This window comes from Salminus brasiliensis, chromosome 11 (assembly GCF_030463535.1).
Source record: "Salminus brasiliensis chromosome 11, fSalBra1.hap2, whole genome shotgun sequence".
Taxonomy (NCBI): Eukaryota; Metazoa; Chordata; class Actinopteri; order Characiformes; family Bryconidae; genus Salminus; species Salminus brasiliensis.
In genome coordinates this window covers 9827499-9847242 of record NC_132888.1, presented here as the reverse complement: position 1 = coordinate 9847242, position 19744 = coordinate 9827499, and the positions used below count along the sequence as shown (strand labels likewise).

Here is a 19744-nt window from a genome sequence, read left to right as displayed (position 1 = left end):
GAATGGATGTGAGAGGAGCAAATGAAGAAATGAAAAACATTTAGTAAGGTTTACATTGTTTACGGGCAGCAGACTACCAGTAAGGTAATCAGAAGGTCGCTACCGTTGTTTATTGAAGCAAACATTTAAACCAAAGCAAAGTCCTGCATAAAAAAACAAGGGATGATGAGTCAAATTTCAAGTCAATGTGCTCTTTGGAGCCAATAAAAAGTTATCTTCATAAATGTTTGATCTGTGTTGCATGATGAAATGATGATTAGTACAAGGTGTACAGGTTTGTTAGCCTTAACAAATCAGTCATTAAACCCCCTGAACTCCAGGTTTATTTAGCTATTAATAGTAATGCAGAAACTATTGTGAATTTTATTAATATGGTAACCTAGACAGACAGTAATGCAGATAGAAGAACTGAAGAACTGAGCTGTGGGCTCATACATACAGAGCTTAATAAGTAAAAGAGCAGAAAACATTATTATGTATTTTAAATAATCAATATTTACATTACTATCCATGAAATGAATAATAAGCTAAAAAGAAGTGGACACACCACTCTTTAAGGGTTAAAAAACTCAGCATAATTGCCATGTAAATGCAGTAAATAAACGAAAGTATTCATCCTAAGTGGTTTGAAGGATAGCACGCGTGCAGAGGCAGGGCTTAGTGAGTAGGGGGTAGGTAGAATAAAGCCAATCAAAGACTTTTCCGCTTCGTACGTGGGAGCATCAAAATATGGAAGGCTGCCGCCCACTGCTAAATAATAGAGACAAACCCCTCCTCTATTTCATTATCCGTTGTGACGGAGTTACACATGCAGCAGGACTGAATTTTCAACCACTTAGCAATAGTACATTTTATCAGCATTAAATAGCTGCTCTTGGACAGATCAACGGTTTTGACAAGGTAGAAAATTCTTGCTCAGAAGGTACAAATCCCAGGATTTTGTTCAGTCCGCCTGGACAGATTTAGTTAGCCCAAAACAGCAGCAGAGCAGTCCGGGCAGGTGGAACACAAAATCTTCGGGAGAATCTTTTCTGTCTAGACCCAAATTTTCCACCTCTGACACTGACTTTGTTAGTGTTAACATAATTCTAAAGCAGGCTTTGAGGTTTCACCCACCAGGTTAGAGGCTCCTCGAACAGTCTCGGGGTTCAGCATGACGATCTCTGTGGTGACATGTCCCTCCACAGCTTCCGTCATCTGCTCCACAGTGCAGTTTATAGCTGGGTCTTTGATTTTGAACCAGTTGTCCGCATACCACCCAATGAGGAACCATACATACTTTTTCCCAAAGAGTTTCTCCTTGTAGACCTTGCAGAGGAAGAGATTACGACTAGTGTTGGATTACTTAGGATTCTGACTGGAGGATTAAATATTTCCATTAAAAAACTCCAGGCCTCTGCTTCTTTGAAACCATCTTATCCTTGGCTAAGAGACGATCAGCTATTTTACCCACAGTTCTATTCTATTCTATTTCAGAATGTAATCTGAACATCCACACAAGAATGTTGGAGTAACAGACCTGTGTGTTACCAGACTGAGCTGAAAATAACTGAATAGCTGTACTCATGTTGGCACAAGCCGCCTTCAACTCAAGCTGTGTTGATGGAAATCGTACAGAATGTCACGCTTTTAATGTAACAAAGTTTGACAGAATTGACAACCAAACGATTCAGCACTTGCCTCACAAAAGACTTTTCTTGCTTCAGTCTCATAGAAGAGACCTACAATGATCCTCGCGTCTTGTCGCTGGAGAATAAAAACAAAAAAAAGAAAGTGAGCCTCAAGTAAGTGGGCCAGAACACACGGACAAAACAAGCAGTGAAGTCTATCGCTGTCTTCTCCTTCAACAAGTCTGCCTGTATAAACATTGTGTCACTGCTAAATATTTAGTGCCACTAAATAATGTTTGCAGATGATAAATTTCCAGTGCATCAAAAGTTCTCTATGTTCCTTTCATATCTGTGCTAATGTTTGATAGCAGGCCTTAAAGGGCTTCAACACTTCTATGCGAGGCTCTGAATGTTTAATGGGCAGGGCTATAGAAGGCGCGAGCATGCCTGGACCTCGACAGAAGTGAGCCTAAAAATCTCATGAGGTTGTTATGTAAAATAATGCTGCATAGAAAAATGATGCCTATTCATCATCGGCTGTCAGTTTAGCCCCTGGTCACAGATACGACACGCGAGCTGTCACCCGATCAGACGACAGGGAGCGGATCCTAAGAGTGTTGATTTATTTCACATAACGTTTTCATGTGCGCCGCCGTCTGCAGCCTGCCGAACTGCGCGGCGCAGGCTGAGGAAGCGCAGCGGCTGGTGAATTTTTCATCAAAGCACCTTCAGGTTCTTGACAGCCACGGCGGGATCAGTGAGGAAACTCTGTCTCACGCTTATCTCTATACCAGCCTCCTTCACCCTCTGCTCCAAATCATCCAGCGTCTGAGAGAAAGAGAGATAGAGATAGTGTGTGAGAGAGAGAGAAAAAGAGGGAGAAAGAGAAAGAGAGGAAGGACAAAGCACACAAGTGAGGGTTTAAGAGATATAAAGAGAACAAATGAGCATAAAAGTTCAGGTAACTTGCAATGAAGGAATTAAGAATGAGGCAGGTGGGATGAAAGCCAAGGATCGTGGAGGCCTCGTCAGACAAAAAAGGGGGGGAAATGGCAAAGAGACCTAAGAGAGAAGAGCTAAAACCCAGAACATGAGAAGGGAAGAGAAAAAGTGATGGTAAAGCAGAAAATGATGAGAGAAATTAGAAAGGGATGAGAAAGGGTGAAAGGAGATCATTAGAGAACTGAATTAGACTGGCGAAATATCGAACCAATGCTTGAGAGATTTATGACCAGGTCAATATTCTTCACATCCAATATTCTGACAAATGACTTCAAAGATCCTTCATGAGAAGTGAGGCCTTTCCCTCACTCTTTGAATCAGAAACTACAGAGCAAGGTCCCCAGAGCAAGCTGGGCATGTTTATCCAGCAGAGCAACCTAAACACAAGCAAGCAGATGAAGGTGAGAGCAGCAACAGCAGAACGAACTTAAGAGGTTTAGAGGAGATCCAAAAGAAGAGAGATGAAAAGAGTAAATAGTAAGAGCCGACCCATGCCTTCTGATTTCAAGCTTTCTGAGTTAGTCAAGCTTAGGTTGTGGCTTCATGATGTAAACTACAGAGGAAAACTTGTAAACAAGCAGGCTGGTACGATAAAGCAGTTCCGAGATGAAAAAGGCAGTTTGCATAGAACCATGTAAGACTGCAGAGCCTAAAGAGAAGGCACAGTATGTATGTAACTGGCACTGACTCTGCCCTTGTAGCTTTGGCTCTGGCTTAGCCAAAATGATTGACTTTCTGCCTCAGAGAAGCTGCACTGTTGCTTTAGCATTATGTGGTGGTAGGAGTTCATCTGCGTTCTTCTTACGTCACAACATTTTTACACACTTTATAATAACTGAAACCTGATCTTCCTTTTTAGGGGGTTCACCTAAACACTTTTTGTTGACCAAGGGTGGGTAATTCCGGCCCTGGAGGGCCAGATTCCTGCTCAAGCAGTCTTTAATCAAATTTGGCACCGCAACCCTAGCACTAGCAATGCTCCCGGCTTTAGGAGGGTAAGGACTTTACACGTCTCCTCTTTTTTTTTAGACATGCTTGGAGAGAAGCGTCAGGTCCAACACCTGTGCTGGCCAACATCGAGAGTTTCAGGAGCAATAAGGGGTAGAACCATCTACCCACCCAGCGGAATCACATGCAATTGTGCTCTCCCAGACTCGGCTGCTGATGGCGAAGCAGCACGGCTCGAGATGTAAACTTGCAGCCCCCGGACCATAGTGGCAGTGTATAGACCGCTAAGCCACTTGGAGTCCAAGCACACTTGTTTTAACTCACCTGTTAATTGCCAGATTTAGTAGGTCTGTTAGAGCAGGGAAATCAGCAGACTGTGCTGGACTTTCACCCCTAGTGTAGACCCTACAAAGTCATATTGGGCTAATCTGTGCATGGTCTATCTAAGGTTTGGTTAAGTATTTTGGACATGCACTAATGCAGCCTTCCATGGTCTGCCAGGGTGTTTGCTATATCTGTGCTCTCTAGTCAGTAACAGGTGAAACAGTGAGGAAGTTGATGTGTTTTTGAGGTCTGAACTGATATAAAATGCTGCTTTTGTTTATTTTAAATAAACATTTTGCTTTTTTTCCCATTCAAAGTATTTATGTGAGTAGAATTACCTCGGCTTGATAAACAGCTTGCCATCACATTAAGTCCATTTTTTAAGTTGAACTGGCAAACCATTTTCTAGCTCCGGCTCTGTTTTTCTGATTGATTTTAGTTGTCAGTGTCAAAATTGCCTACTTTACTGACACCGACACTCCTTTGGTCCTCATTCTGAGAGCTAATGCTGAATGGCACATCTACCACCAATTATAGGCCTTTAGTGAATTGACAATGCAGTGAGATGAAGCTGGCCAAGAGACACCCCAGCAGCCAACTGGCTGACTGAATGTAATGTATTTATAATTATATGCTCATAAAAATGTCAAAGTGGTTCTTTCTCAAAAAGGGAAGTGATGCTATAAAAGAATAATTTTCAATTCCATAAAGAATCTTTTAACTCAATAGTTTCAACTGACTTCTCAGAGGTGAAACGCCTAAAGGCTTGTAACCCACTCACTCATTCACTTACTCACATTTAGCAGCATGAAGACTCTTAAATAGGACTCAAATAACTACACAATATGGACAAAAGTATTGGGACACCTGCTCAATAATTGTTTCTTCTGAAGTCAAGGGTATTAAAAGAGTTTATCCAGCTTTTGCTGGAGTAACTGTCTCTACTGGGCAGGGAAGGCTTTCTCCTAGATTCTGGAGCATTGCTGTAAGTATCTAATTGCATTCAGCAACAAGAGAGTTAGTGAAGTCAGGATGTTGGATGACCCACCTCATCCCAAAAGAAATGGATGGAGCACTACCATTGCAGAGAACACAGTTAGGGGAGGCTGTATACCCCTAGCCCCTGGCATTCGGCATGGTGCCAAAAGTTCATGTTTATCTGCTCCAGATACTCTTATCTGATCCAGATTCTATTGGCAATACTTCTCTACAGCGACTAGGCAATCTGTGTGGTGTGTGTGCTTTTGCACATCTGTGTCAACAATGGCCTTCAGATCAGCGTCTTTGTATTTTATGGTGGGTGAAATTCTGTTAATCAACAGGTGAACTCAATTAACAGTGGCGGGCCTTTGGGGTTAGTTCGGACCCAGGGCTGAATGTTTGCCACCCCTGGTTTAACTGATGTGTTAGAGCAAAGGAATTATTAAACTGTGCTCGATTTGTGCTTCCAACTCTGGTTCGCTTATTCATAAGACTATTATAGCCTACAGGTTTGAGCTGCTTAGCATGGGCATCTTTAGGAAGGCTGAAGTCTTCTTAGTCATCATAGTTCCATGTCCATGTGCAATAATACCAGGCTTAAAGCAGTGTATTAACAATGAGTCTGACCGAAGTAAAGACTTCGGTGGTCTGCTGGATGGTGGCAATCTTGGTCCACTTCCACTTCTGGAAGAGGCGCACACGGGTGGGGTTGTGCAGGGTGGCCGATGGGTGTGTGCGGAAGAAGGTGGGGAAGCGCTGGCGATTGGACAGAGCCGGGGAGCTTGAGCCGTAGGAGAACTGCAGACAGAGAAAAGCAAAAAAACAAAGAGAGAGAGAGAGAGCAGATCAAGACAGTGTATGACTGTAGGTTTCTAAGGACTGCTGTGTGACTGCCATGTTCAGCAAACTGCAGCATGCTATTCTTAACAGGTTTTCAGGGCTGCATTGTTGTTACTGTGTAACGGAAATCACACACAACCTCAGTTCACCTCTCGGGAAGTCGCACTACTTCCAAATAGCAACCAACTTTCAGCAAGCTGTAAGGTGAGCTTAAAGTCATCCCAGTGTGACCAGATGTTTTTGCATGCCTCAATAAATAATTCACTTTGTGCCTGCATCAATTTCTGGCATCAACAGCCCACCAATACTTGGCACAGCATGTAGGTTTGACATTAATTATATTCCACAGCGACTCGTAACAGAAATGAACTGAAAGTCAGTGTATCGGCAGCGGTGGAACTGAAACACAAAGCTGTCGCTGTTCCAAAATAACAGGCCGAGCTGTCCGACAGGCTGAATAATACATCACTCTTACGTTTCTAGATAACCATATGGCTCTGCTATAGTCTTTGACTGAAGAGAAATCCACCATAAGAGAATGTATAGAAGGCCTTCTGAAGGTCTATAGGGAAGTGAACCGTTAATGAGAGAATGCAATGCAGCGAAACCACATTTTCAATGCTGTGCCACCAAGTCAGATTTGAGGGAATTACTTGGAAATTACTTCATAACCCAAACCTCAGTGGATGCAAACAGACTGAAAGAAATTAATTTGAACTTAATCTCTTTCCCAGATCCTCTTTCTTCCCCCTTTTTCTCTCCAATTTACGTTCCAATTTTCTCTATCTGTTCCCGCAACTCTTTTACACTCAGAAATAAGCAATTTGTCAGTGTCTCAGCTTCATGGGCCCCACACTACTTCTCCCACAAGCAATCTTTGCAAAAAATATATACTGCACAATATTTAATCATCATTAGCATCTATTTACAGCCCTTTCACAAACGTATGAAGTACGATGTATAAACACAGCCGTAGCAGTACATAAAAAACTGACAGCCAGAGCAGTCAGTTCAGGGCTACCTCTCCAGATACAGATCAGACCAAGTCCTTGACCAATGACAAGGCTTAATGTGAAAGTGGATAAAAGTGCAAAGACGAAGCGTACCACTATGAGGTTCCACATGCGAGCGGCTTCAGCCACTAGTGTAGACACAGAGCTGCAACCTGGCATCAACACAATCTTTATTGGCTCGGTATAGAGGAGGTCATACAGGAGCTTAGTGGCTTCCCCCGGGTCACACTGAAAGAAAGTGAGAGAGTGAGAGAAACATAATAACGTAAGATTAAAGCACTGATATTATGCAAATCAAAATGGGTCATATTTTGTTAGCAATATTCATATACTGTCGCACACAAAATACTTGTATCTTCATACACTACATAGGCAAAAGTATTGGGACACCAGTTCATTCATTGCTTCTTCTGAAATGAAGTGTCTTAAAAAATAAATTTGCCATTTTTGTTGGAGCAAGGCTTTCTACTAGATTCTGGAGCACTTCTAGCCCATGCCTGGCATTAGGCATGCTGCTAGCAGGTTCATGTTTATCTGCTCTTGTTCTATTGGCAGTACTTCTCAACAGGGACTGAACAAGCTGTGTGTGTGCATTTGCACATCTGTGTCAGCAATTCAGCAAGTAGCATTAGAAGGGGTGTCCGCAAACATTTGGACACAATGTATGCATTACATCATTTGTGTCCAAATCAAAATGACTTCCATTGAAAGTTAGGATGTTTCTTTGGTTCTCCTGTAAATGTGGCAAATAAAAGGTTTTTACATGGCAGCAATAACATATATATAGCAGATATAGTCATAATAGTAGAGTATAACAGTAATAATAGTAAAATAGTCATAAATGCAGTAAACAAAATACAAATACAATACGGTCAACTTTAACAAAAAAAAAATAATGGACATTAAAATAAAACAGAGATAAAATGACCATGGCCAATTTATTTAGTAAGTGACCTTATTTCTGGTGGCCTTCAGAAGCAGATGAAGAGCTACAGCGGTAAACAGAGCGACAAATACAGAATTATCCTGTACCACGATGATGATGTTGACTTCTGTTTAATCCGCAAGGGATTTGCATCCCCCAGCACTCTGCATGCACCCAACGAGACAATACACACCTCTAAACCACCACAAAATGGTTCTTCCACTAAAATAACACCTAAAAGTCTGAAATGCTGAAGGAGCTTCAATAGGCTTTGTATATTCTGTAAAGCAGTAAGCAGCAAGTCTTCATGTTCCCTTCACAGGGAATGATTCTCAAACAGTGTGATGACTGTTACCAGGCATGTGACGTATGGATTCACTGCAGTGGTGACAAGCAGAAAGGCACTCCAATAAGCGCAGTGCAAATGTGCAAGTGCAAATGTTGGTGTGATTTTCTTTATTCATGCATTTGTTTGGTTGCTTGTTTAAGTCGGGAATAGTGTAAACACAGTTTCCATTAGTTCCACACCGGTTTTTAGAAAAACACAAATAGAAGCATAATGAAGTGACTCTGATTTTAGGTGGTAAATAAATTTCTATCACTATATTTTCATATCGGTACTGAGATTTAGAGCCACATTGTATGATTGTGGGTTCAACTCATATGCATGGGGTATGAAGTATCGTTTTATTTATCAAAAGCTTAGTTGTCAATTCTTGCTTTCAGAAGAAATACTAAATATACTTTTCAAATATACTATACTTTTCACATATACATTTCAATTGTGCACACAGAGCTTGCATAATCTCCACAAAAAATCACTGCCTGTACAATGTGACTCTCTGGACCACCCAAACCAAAGCCTAAGGTCACTATGCTTGATGCCAAGTGTAAGCTAACTGTGTTCTCTGGAGTGATAGAGCTCCATCCAAAAACCTCTGGGGAAAGTCAGAGTGAAATTTGCGATCCAGAATCCAGTCATCCAACATCAGTACTTGACCTCGCTGATGCTCTTGTGCCTGAATGCAATGACATTTTCACAGTGATGTTTCAACATCTACTGTTACTTTAGTGAAGACAGAGACAAACTACAAACGTCTACACATACAGTGTAGTTGATTTTTCAGGTACACACACAATGAGCCAATTCACTGAAAATTAAATGTATTAATGGTATCCATCTTATGTTTTACAGAACTGATTACTCTTTAATCTATTTTGATAACACCTATATAGCGCAGGAAATTCCACAAAGATATTTAAGTATAATTATTAAGATTATACTAAAACTGTCCATAATGACCTCTTTCATTTAAGATGCCCTTCCTGTACCCTCACTGGGAAACTGAGGCCAAACATTTAAGACTAGTTGGAGGCATCCTCTCCTCCTGCACTCTCCCCAAAGTTCTCTCGGGAGTTGTGCCTTTTAATCCAGAGCCCAGTCTCAGCACAGTCATTTCAATCACCTCGAGGAACTGGGGGGACCCACAGGAGGAGGCGAAATGTGTTCTGGCTTCAAACAAGGCCTGCATTGCTAAGTGCCCACAGAAAACACTGACACCATCTATTTGTAATGCCTGTTGGTAATGCTGACAGGTATTAGTTAAGTCTAATAATAAGAGGGTAATTAAATATTTGAATGGGACAAATTCTAGAGGTCTCTGAAGTGCTGTAAGAAGTAGGCTGCCGAGTTTGACAGCGCTAAAGTAGCGTGTCGCCACGGTTGAAAATGGGTTTGGGTATGCTTATAAAAGCATGATGCTACTTTAAAACATATAAACAGAATTAATTCCAGTATTAGTATTCCCTACATTTTGCTTCTGTGTATTTATCACAACTATTAAATTTGCGTGGGTGTTAGTGCATGTAAAAATGTCCTTTTTACAGGACTAATTTCCAATACTGTGTCTTACAATTAAATGGGGTGTTTTCTTAAGCCTGACATACACTATATGGACAAATGTTTTGGGACACCTGCCCATTTGCTGCTTCTCCAGATATCAAGGTCAATTTTCTCAAAAAAGAGTTTATCCTTGATGGAGTACTGACTTGTCTCTACTGACCAGGGAAGACTTTTTTTACTAGATTTTAGAGCATTGCTGTAAGAATTTAAATGCTTTCAGTGATAAGAGCATTAGCGAGGTCAGGATGTTGGATGATCACCACCCCACCTCACCCCCAACTCCCCCATCTCATCTCAGAAATATTGGACGGAGCACCATTCCTCATTTCAAAGAGCACAGTTTAACTGATGCTCAGTACTGGGGGGGGCTTTATACCCCTCTAGCCCACACTTGGCATTGGGCATGGTGCCAATAGGTGCATAGAGTCCTATTGTGTGTGCATTTGCACATCTGTGTCTTAAAATAGCTGAATGCATTCATTAGAAGGGGTGTCCACAAACATTTAGACATATAGTGTATGTTAATGACCCCTGTAGTGATTGCTTGGTCTGCATTGTGGGCCACTTAGTTAGCAACACTTCAGCATAAATGGGTGGAGCTGTAGCCTATGAAGTGTATATACATATTGATTTTTATTTTATTCATGACAAAACAAATGAATTAAAAAAGGGCTGCTTATAGTATAATGTCTGCATATGATTTGTATCCAATTAAATAATTTTTTATTTAAAAAAATAAAAAATAGATGATGTGGGCTCCCCTGCAGTGCAGAGAAGCATGAGCCAGATCATTCACAGAGTGGTGCACAATTAAAAAACTTCATCATTGTCTACAGAGCTAATATCCCTGTATTATTTTCCTTTGGGCTGCAAGTACTGGTCTGTTATTTCAGTGCCATGATTCTCTTTCTGAAATACTGATATGAATAAGGCACGCATGTGGATATCCTACTCTTTCCAATCTGGACACAACAGCTGCCAATTAAATTGCAGGGAGCCGAAGTACCTCATCAAGTCATGTCGTGCTCTCTTGCTGCCTCTACCTCTGTCTTCCTCCATCACAGTTAATAATTGATCAAAGTTTGCAGTCTGAGCTTTGATATAATCATGCCAACAATCTGGAGAGCAGGAATGTGTGTATAGCATCCCTGTAAATCACCAAGACAACACATACACAAGTCAGTGCCATACACACAGAATTTGAATAACTACCTTTCTCTTCAGTCAGTTTGCTCCTACTATTCAAGTACACTGAATTTGGTACCCCAGACATTAGGCTGACTAACAAGTGTAATGTCGTCTGCTGCCATCTGCTGATTTATGACTCGTGTTTGGCCGACATCAACTAATCAACCAACCCCAGGTTCTATTCCGACCCATTAAACCCCAATCTCACAGGCCACTGACAAGGATATTGTAAGAATGGTATCTATCTAATGCAGATCTTACTTTCATAGACAGAAATAACATATTTTGCATCTCTTGGCAATAGTCTATTGAAATTCCAATTTCTGTAGCCCGTTGTCTACAAATAGAGACAACCACTTTTGTACATGCTCAGCGGGTAGGGCTCCGGGTTATGGATGGCAGGGTTGTGGGTTCGATACCCAGGCTCGGCAAGCTGCCACCGTTGGGCCCTCGAGCAAGGCCCTTCACCCTATCTGCTCCCCGGACGCCACAGCAATGGTTACCCACTGTTCCGGGCACGTGTGCTCACTGTCCACTGTTTGTGTTTCACTGGTGTGTATGTGTGTGTTCACTACACGGATGGGATACAAGCAGAAGCCAAATTCCATCTGTGTCCGTCACAAAGGGTGAATATGGTTTATCTTGTCTTGTTTAGTCTAAGCAAGGGACATTTTTATATGATCTCTGCAAAGGTATGCAATGACTTTTTCCTGTAATAAAACATTACAGTTTAAATGAATGTAGCCACATTGCAGCTACTGTCCCTAAAGCAGTTTTTGGACAGGTTTCTTCCACCAGCTCTGAGGGAGTTTGTCCTCGCCACTATGGCCTTTGGCTGCTCTCGGGGGGGTCTTTATGTTGTTTTATGATTTGCTAATCTTTTGTTTTAATACTGGGTGCCTGTAAAGCTGCTTTGCGACATTGGTTGTAAAAAGCATTATACAAATAAATTGAATTTGATTTGATAATTAATAATGGATTACGTGTTATGTGTAATAGGTAGTTATCCCAGCTTCTATCCCAGTTTCTAATACACTGAGTTATAAAAAAATAAACTGTAAATACTGAACTGAAAATAAACTTGATTTAGTTTAATTAAGGCTTAAGACAAGAAATGAAAATAGCAAGAGACCTAACTGGACAATAATATTGCATGAGCATTCACAAGAAGTGGCTGGATATAACCAATTCAAATTTTTTATAGACTTGCTTCATTCAGTATTTGAGTTTTTTGAGTAGTTTTTAACGATAAATATATAATGTTAACATTTATAATATCCCATTCATTTCTTTAAATCCATACAAACTACATAAACAGTTCTACTAAGTGCAATGTTGAGTAAACATGTTGAGGAAACAAGGACAAAAAGTAGTGTTCAGTGCTTGCCCCCCTCATTTCTATGACATCAGCACATTGCAGTATTTGCACTGTAATGCAAAAGACACCCAAAGTTATAATTTGTTCATCCACATGGAATATTTCGATAAAGCAAAAGGCCTACTTTCTAATTCAAATGCATAAAATAATGAACTGGATAAAAGACTTCTTAATTTTGCAAACATGGCATGGCAGAGCTTGATAATACTCATCTAAGAAATAAATATTAATCAAATGTCATATGGAATTGGCAAATTAGAGAGACTTTCATTTTTTTAAGGAAATGCTGCGGGGTGTGATAATTGCTTGTTTGAAAAGGATTAAGCGAAGCAACCCACGTTGCCCAGGCCCTTTGAACAATAATTAAAAGCAAACCCAAATCAAATTTGATTTCCCCTCTTTGTAATTACTTTTCTGGCACCGAAAGCTATTTAGATTATGATCTCATTCAGGTATGCAGCACTCACCGATCAAATGCAAATGCTTATAATACCCATCGGCACTGAAATGTCAATGGGCTAAACACTCCTGACCTTAAAAAAAATCTTCTCTGACATCAAATATTACCAAACGTAATTTTCCGCAATATGTACTGAGCTTAAGTAGGAGGAACTTTGTGGTATTTAATAAGTGGAGAGATAGTCATAGCACTTGTACAACAACTTGTAACTTATAATAATAGAATAATAATAATATTTTAATTAATAAATATTTAAAATATATACAATTAATAATTATAATAAATAAACACATAGCAATTATAATAATAATAATAATACAAAATAATAGGTGCATAATTTCTCTTAGTATATGAAAACATCATATAATAAGAGTGAGAATTTAATTTATAATTTATTAGCATTATAGAAAATGACTTTTGGCATATGACCACACAGACTCATGAGGGATTAGGGGCACGTTTTTTTAGTTAGTCAAGAGCGACTGGGTTCGTTTGTTAACTCTGTGCTTTGTCCGTATATTTTTAATACTTTGGTGTTTTCGGCAGTCATGCTACCAGATTTATATTTCGGCAGAAGGCCTACATAATCAAGCCCATTTTAACATCAATTCTAGCATACATTAATTATTTCTGCAGAATATCTATTATATCTAAATTTATTAAAGCATTTTGGGGTCAAAGCTAAAGCTATGAAGTTTTGAAGGAGAACAGTTCAGAGGATGTCACATTTGCTTTTATGGAATTCTTAACTCTGCTTTAATCAGTCTGAAAAACGGATGTGCTGGCATTCAGTAATCTGCTGAAGTATCTCCTCTCCTTATCGCTGCAAGATTTACAGAAATGCACTTCTGTTTGAACAGTGGTTTCATTTGTGGCTGTTGCCATGCCAACTTTCCTTTCACTCTGCTCCTTCTCCGTCACTGAGTGCGATTCCAATGCAGAGTGCTGCACACCAATCACATTCCCTCTACAGTCTAACTCCAGAAACCTCTTCCACAGTTCAACTAGCCATGCATACTTCCAATTTCATCCTAGATTTCAAATCTGAAGCTTATTAGCTGCTTTTTTTTCTTTAAAATTTTCTCCAGTGGGCATACAGATACATTATATGACAAAAGTATTGGGACACCTGCTCATTCACTGTTTCTTCTGAAATCAAGGTTTATCATGTAACTCTTTACTGTCTATTACAGGCTTTCTAACATTTTTTAGCACAGATGTGAGGATTTGATTGCGTTCAGTAAGGTCACCACCCCATCACATCCCCAGCTCCCTTACGTATGCCAAAAGTATTGGCTGGAGCACCATCCATCATTCCAGAGAACACAGTTCCACTGCTCCACAGCTCAATACTGAGCTCAATACTGAGACCACACCTGGCATTAGGCAGCATGGTGCCAATAGGTTCATGTTTATCTGTTCCAAATAGTCCTATTGTACTGGAAGTACTTCTCTACATGGACTAGACAAGCTGTGTGTGTTCCTAACAACCAGTTGCAGCTATTAATATAACTGATGTGGAACTATAAATATTCATTCAGCACGTTCTTCAAATAATGCATGTAATGGAGAAGTTTATCAACCAGACACAATGGCTGGAACTCACTGGGGTCTTCTGGTTTTCCGTAGGGGAAGTATTTGGGGTTTGGTAGAGGGTTGCAATTAATGAATGGTGTTCTCTAAAAGTAAGAGGTCAGTGATCAATTGTTCTTTTGTAGATGCCATCAGAATTCTTAAGTCATTGCCATACGAGTGTTAGGGCTACTAATGTATAAATGACTGCATCTAGAACTTCATAAGGAAGAGGACACTGTTATGCATACAGTAACGTCTTCACATGAAGAAATAAAACTATAGAGAACCCGTGAGAACCTTCTCTGATTCGGCCTCCTACTGGGACTTGAACCTGAATACCAGAAGGACTATCAACCAATGCTATTATGGACACAGTAAGTAAGATGTGTGTAGCCTTTATGTACGGTAACTGCATTGCTGTAGTGACGTTTGTTATTGAGCTATTCATACTGCAAATATTAAATATTGATGCACTGTATATATGTTAAAACTCTTGAAGATATATGGACAAAAGTATTGGGACATCTGCTCATCCATTGGTTCTTCCTAAATCAAGGAGTTTCTCCTGCTTTTGTTCGAGTAACTTTCTCTACTGTCCAGGGAAGAAGGATTTCTACTAGATTTTGGATCACTGTTGTGAGGATCTGATTGCAGTCAGCGACAAGAGCATTAGTGTGGTCAAGACGTCATCCCAGAGAACCATCATTTCAGAGACCACAGTCAACACATGGCATTAGTTCATGGTTTTCTGCTCCAGAGAGTGGTATTCTAATGGCGATACTTCTCAACAGGCACTAGACAAGCTGTGTGTGTGCATTTGCACATATGCACATATTTTGGTGTGTGTGCATTTGCACATATGCATCAGCAATGTGTGCAGCCTAAAGTAGCTGAATGCATTCATTAGTAGGGGTGTCCACAAATATTTGGACGTATATTGTTTGAAGAAATGTGAAACCTTGAGGAATTTGCACCAACATTGGATGAAGTTCCAGAGACCATATGGTCATTCACATCACTGCAATATGGTATACTGTGAGGTTGTTTTCAGATGCTAACATTAGTTAAAATGATCACATTTATTTTATCATTTTATACCATTTAAGTTAAGTTATAACCTAATAGTCAACTGCCCAATTCTCAGGCAAATTATTCAGCTCTAAATCTTGAAATTATTATTTAAATCCAACAATGAATTATTATAGCAAGTTAAGAAATACCTGCCTACAATAAAATGCAATGTATAAGTTATAAAGCTACGAGAGTGCTGAACTTGTGTGTTCATTGTTTTTGTTTTCAGTCAAAAGAAACTTTCAGTTGTTCGCTTACCATACTGTCGTAATGTATGAGCTCCAGCTCGTAATCCGGTAAGATGTCGCTCCGGTTGTTGACAAGGTCCAGGGCCATCTGGGCAGCGGGCAGGCATGCTTGTCCACCGGGCCAGCCGCCGCTCATCGGAAACAAAGCGCCGATGTACAGCTTCTTCTTTCCTGCAACCGCACATGGCCAGGACAGAAGGGTCAAAAAAATACTGCAGATAGCAACTCTCCTCCAAAGTCTCTTTACGTCACTGAGGTTCTCCATTGATGCTTCTGGTGGCTCAATTTCTGATTTTCTGTCCCAGGTGAAGTAGGCTATGGTTGGGTTGATTCTGCTCAATGATAACTGATAACACTGTAAAACAATCTAACACAGCTCAGTTACAGAGAGCCGAGCATCTGAAACATGTGTTACTGATGCATTAAAGGTGTGATAAAGGTGTCATACAGGTCTGGTAAAGGTAAAATACAGGGTCCACTCTAGTTGTGTAAAGCTTTGCCAAAGTTTTCAGTGCAAAGGAGCAGTTAAAGCACTATAGATGTAGTTCGGAGAGACTCTTTCAGGGGTGCCTCTTGTCTGTCTACCGTTGGTCTTTTTTCACGGCACTAGTCCATCCAATTCTTTGCATGTCTTCTAAAAGAGCCAAAAAAGATTAAATCAATGCACAGAGGTTAACTCTCTACTAGGAGAAAGCTAACATGAGCTTCCCTGCTGCTTTAAATCCCTAAAAACATAAATCCCTGAACGGAGAGAGCGAAGGTGAGCTACTGCATTACTGTACTCAAGGAAAGGATTTTCATTCCCACGGTCATAAAAAGTGTTCTTTTTTTCCCTCAGAAATCAGACTCAGATCAGATTATCCTTTCTGAAGTCGAAGATGGAAGAGGAAATGAGGGCGACCGCCACCGAGAAGCTCACGCTCAACACGCTCCCAAACTCACAGCTGCCTGCATGAGACAGAATGAAGTTTTACACGCCAGCATGCTAGTCCAGCATTTGATCGGAAGAGTGAAAAAGAGCAATTATTCTGCAGAATAACCCTATAATCCGATGGAAAGAGAATCGCAAAAGAGTGGGTAAGAGCGAAGAGCGAGGAGCGTGGAGCGCAGAGCGTGGAGCTGTGTGTGTGTGCACTGCAGCTGAGCAAAGCAGCAGGAGACACGAGAAGAGCAGAGCTGAGAGACAGCACCTCTATATACAGAGAGAGAGGGGGAGGGAGAGCGAGAGCAAAGGTAGGAGGGGGAGAGGGAAAGAGAGAGAGAGAGAGAAAGGGGGCGGAGAGTGGAGTTATGAGTCTTCATTTCCATTCATTTTTCTCCATCCCTTTTCTATCTGTATTTACAGCAACATTATGTGAGGACATAGGAGGGTGCACATGTACACTCCTCTGATACATGTGTAGTCAGTCACCGCCTCTTTTCGAACTGCCGCTAATGTCGCATCACTCTGAAACGTCAACCAACAGACGCCTGTGCCGGCCTGCATTGCAATGGGGGTAATAAGGGGAGTGAGCACCATCTACCCACCTAAAGACTGTGCTCTCTCAGACTCTGGCTGCTGATGGCAAAGCAGCATGACCCAGAATTTGAAATTGTGATCTATGGTCCATAGAGTCAGCATCTTAGTTAGCGATTAGTTTTACATGAGGAGGTGGAGTAATACAATTTTACTAAAGGAAAACCAAACTAACTAATAGTAATTATAAAATTGTAGTTGTGAAAATTAGCAGCAACACATATGTAGGCTGAAGGCTATAGGCTACGCTACACAATGACTTAACTAAAGCTGCCAGAAGTATCTCGCCTCTCGCCTCTTCTGGATTTGAGTGTTGTACTTGACCTGTGTTGGCCACAGACTAAAATAACCCCAGGTATCTGTGCTAATGCCTCCTCAACAGATCAATACTTGGAAAAAAACATGAAAAAATATTTTTCCTCAGGATAGGAGGAATATTCACCCATGTGTTGATTCACGCAGGATTCATATAACCTGAGGTTATTTTTACTGCTCGGTTCACAGAAGGTAAAAGGCGCCAGAATCTTTACTGACGCAGGTGCGCAAAGTATATAAAAGTGACTGACAAGGCGTTCAGACGGGACTAAAATCACTGAGAAACTGTAGTAATAATTACATTACCCACTGCCCATGTACAACTATTCCCCTTCAAATAGAGCCCTGGATATTACATCATTTTACACTAATGTGACTCGGGTTATAAAGTGTCTCACAGTTTTTGAGAGCTTTGTCCTGCCTACTTCACCAAAGTTCCACAGTGCAGTTTCTGGCATGGCCAGCCCACAATGGCAACGAGCAGCAACAGCAAGTCCAAGTCAGTGGAGCATCAACATGCTTCAAATGCTGTTATTTTAAGGTAAAATGCCACATAATGTTGAGTTAAGTAAGTTGTCTTCTCTGTAAGCTGTTGGGGCCATGAAAGAACCAGCACACAACATTCACCCAACATAAAGCGATACACACTTCACCACTTTTTCACACCCTGTTCTGGTGTGACTGAAGAACATAACATTTGCATACTGCTTTCAACCCGTTCAATAATGTCCAAGACAACTGAATGGGTTTCTTTATCAGAATAACCCGGTATAAGCTTTCAGTACCATCTCTTTCTCTCTCTCTCTCACACACACACACACACACACACACACAGAGCCCCCCCTCCACACGCAATCACGCTCAACAATCAACCTCTCAAGTCATTATCGCCAGCACCTCATACCAAGCTGGAATCCATTAAATCAAGCAGCAGCCTACGTGACCTCTTTCAAATAGCTGAAAACGGCAGAATAATGCGAGCTCTGTGCCACACAGCGGATGTGCTGCGGCACACAGCGAACCAACCGCTCCAGCAGCTCTGTTTCTGCTGCTTTACACACTGCACTGGGCTGTGAGGCAGGTGCAGCCACACATACTGCTAGCACACACTGTAGCCTACTTAAAGCACCTGTCAGCACTGTGGAGCTGATGGCCAAAAGCAATCCTCTCACAGCTTCCATCAGCCGTTTACATACAAATGCTCACGCACAGACAATTTGCATACAGCCATATACACACCGTCATATATACTAAGCCAAGTACACAGAGCTGTTTACAGACAGATGTATACATGCACTGGCTTTATATACAACGCTCTCACTCTCACTCAATCTGTCTAAGCCTTATGCAGTACAGAGTTATTGCACTGTACACAACCCTGTATACACAGCCATACACACACATCCATCCATCTATCCGGCCATAACGTTAATACCACCTCCTTGTTTCTTCACTCACTGTCCATTATATCAGTTCCACTTACCATGTAGGAGCACTGTATAGTTCTATAGTTTTACAATATAATATAGTCCACCTGTTTCTCTGCATACTGTTGCTGCATGCATGCAAAGCGGCATGCTGTTTAGACACAGCAGTGCTGCTGGAGTGTTTAAACACCATGTCACTCTATTAGACACTCCTACCTATTGATCCACCTTGTAGATGTAAAGTCAGACACAGAGGCTCATCTGTTGCTCATGTGTTGGTCATCTTCTAGTTGTTCAACAGTGGTCACAGGACGGTGCCCACAGGACGCTGTTGGCTGGATATTTCTGGTTGGTGTTTAAACACTCCAGCAGCACTGCTGCGTCTGATTCACTCGGACCAGAGCAACACACACTAACACATCACCACCATGTCAGTCAGTGTCATTGCAGCACCACCACCCAAAGAATAGCTGCTCTGTGGTGGTCAGTCTTGTGGGCTCCTTACCATTAAAGATCAGTGAGAAAAGAGGTTAACAAAGTTTGGAAAGAAACAATGGGACTACAGTCTGGAATTACAGAACTACAAAGCAAGTATACAGCAAGTGGAGATGATGAGATAATGACTGATCAGTGTAAATATATATATATATATATATGTGTGTGTGTGTGTGTGTGTGTGTATACTCACATACAGTACTGTGCAAAGGTTTTAAGCACATAAGCACACTATTTAAAAGCATTTATCTGAGCAAATAGGAGGGTTTTTACTTGTAAAGACTCCAGATCAGATACGGGTAAACATAAATATAGTTATGTACAAGAATTTAAATGAACAAACTGATTTGAAATTATCTGTACAGAACTTAAGGCTCCTTACAGCTAAAAGTCTCTGGTGTCTTCTTGTTGGGACTTCTCCCCATGCCCCTTTGCAGAAGTCCTCTAAATCAGAGATATTCTTGGGTCGTCTTGCATTCACAGCATTCACAGCCTGTCTATCCACATTTTTTTTTTACAATGTTT

At 40.9% G+C, this 19744-nt stretch overlaps 1 protein-coding gene across 1 annotated transcript in view; it reads right to left on the bottom strand.

The window, feature by feature from the left end:
• Positions 1–19744, bottom strand: part of gabbr1a (gamma-aminobutyric acid (GABA) B receptor, 1a) — a 63208-nt gene that overhangs the window by 26685 nt on the left and 16779 nt on the right. Inside the window, exons 7-12 of the mRNA XM_072691608.1 lie at positions 15477–15637; positions 6812–6946; positions 5493–5663; positions 2337–2438; positions 1681–1746; positions 1117–1308 (exon numbers count right to left, since the gene is read on the bottom strand). Coding sequence (XP_072547709.1) covers positions 1117–1308; positions 1681–1746; positions 2337–2438; positions 5493–5663; positions 6812–6946; positions 15477–15637 — 827 coding nt within the window. The remainder of the gene's footprint in view (positions 1–1116; positions 1309–1680; positions 1747–2336; positions 2439–5492; positions 5664–6811; positions 6947–15476; positions 15638–19744) is intronic.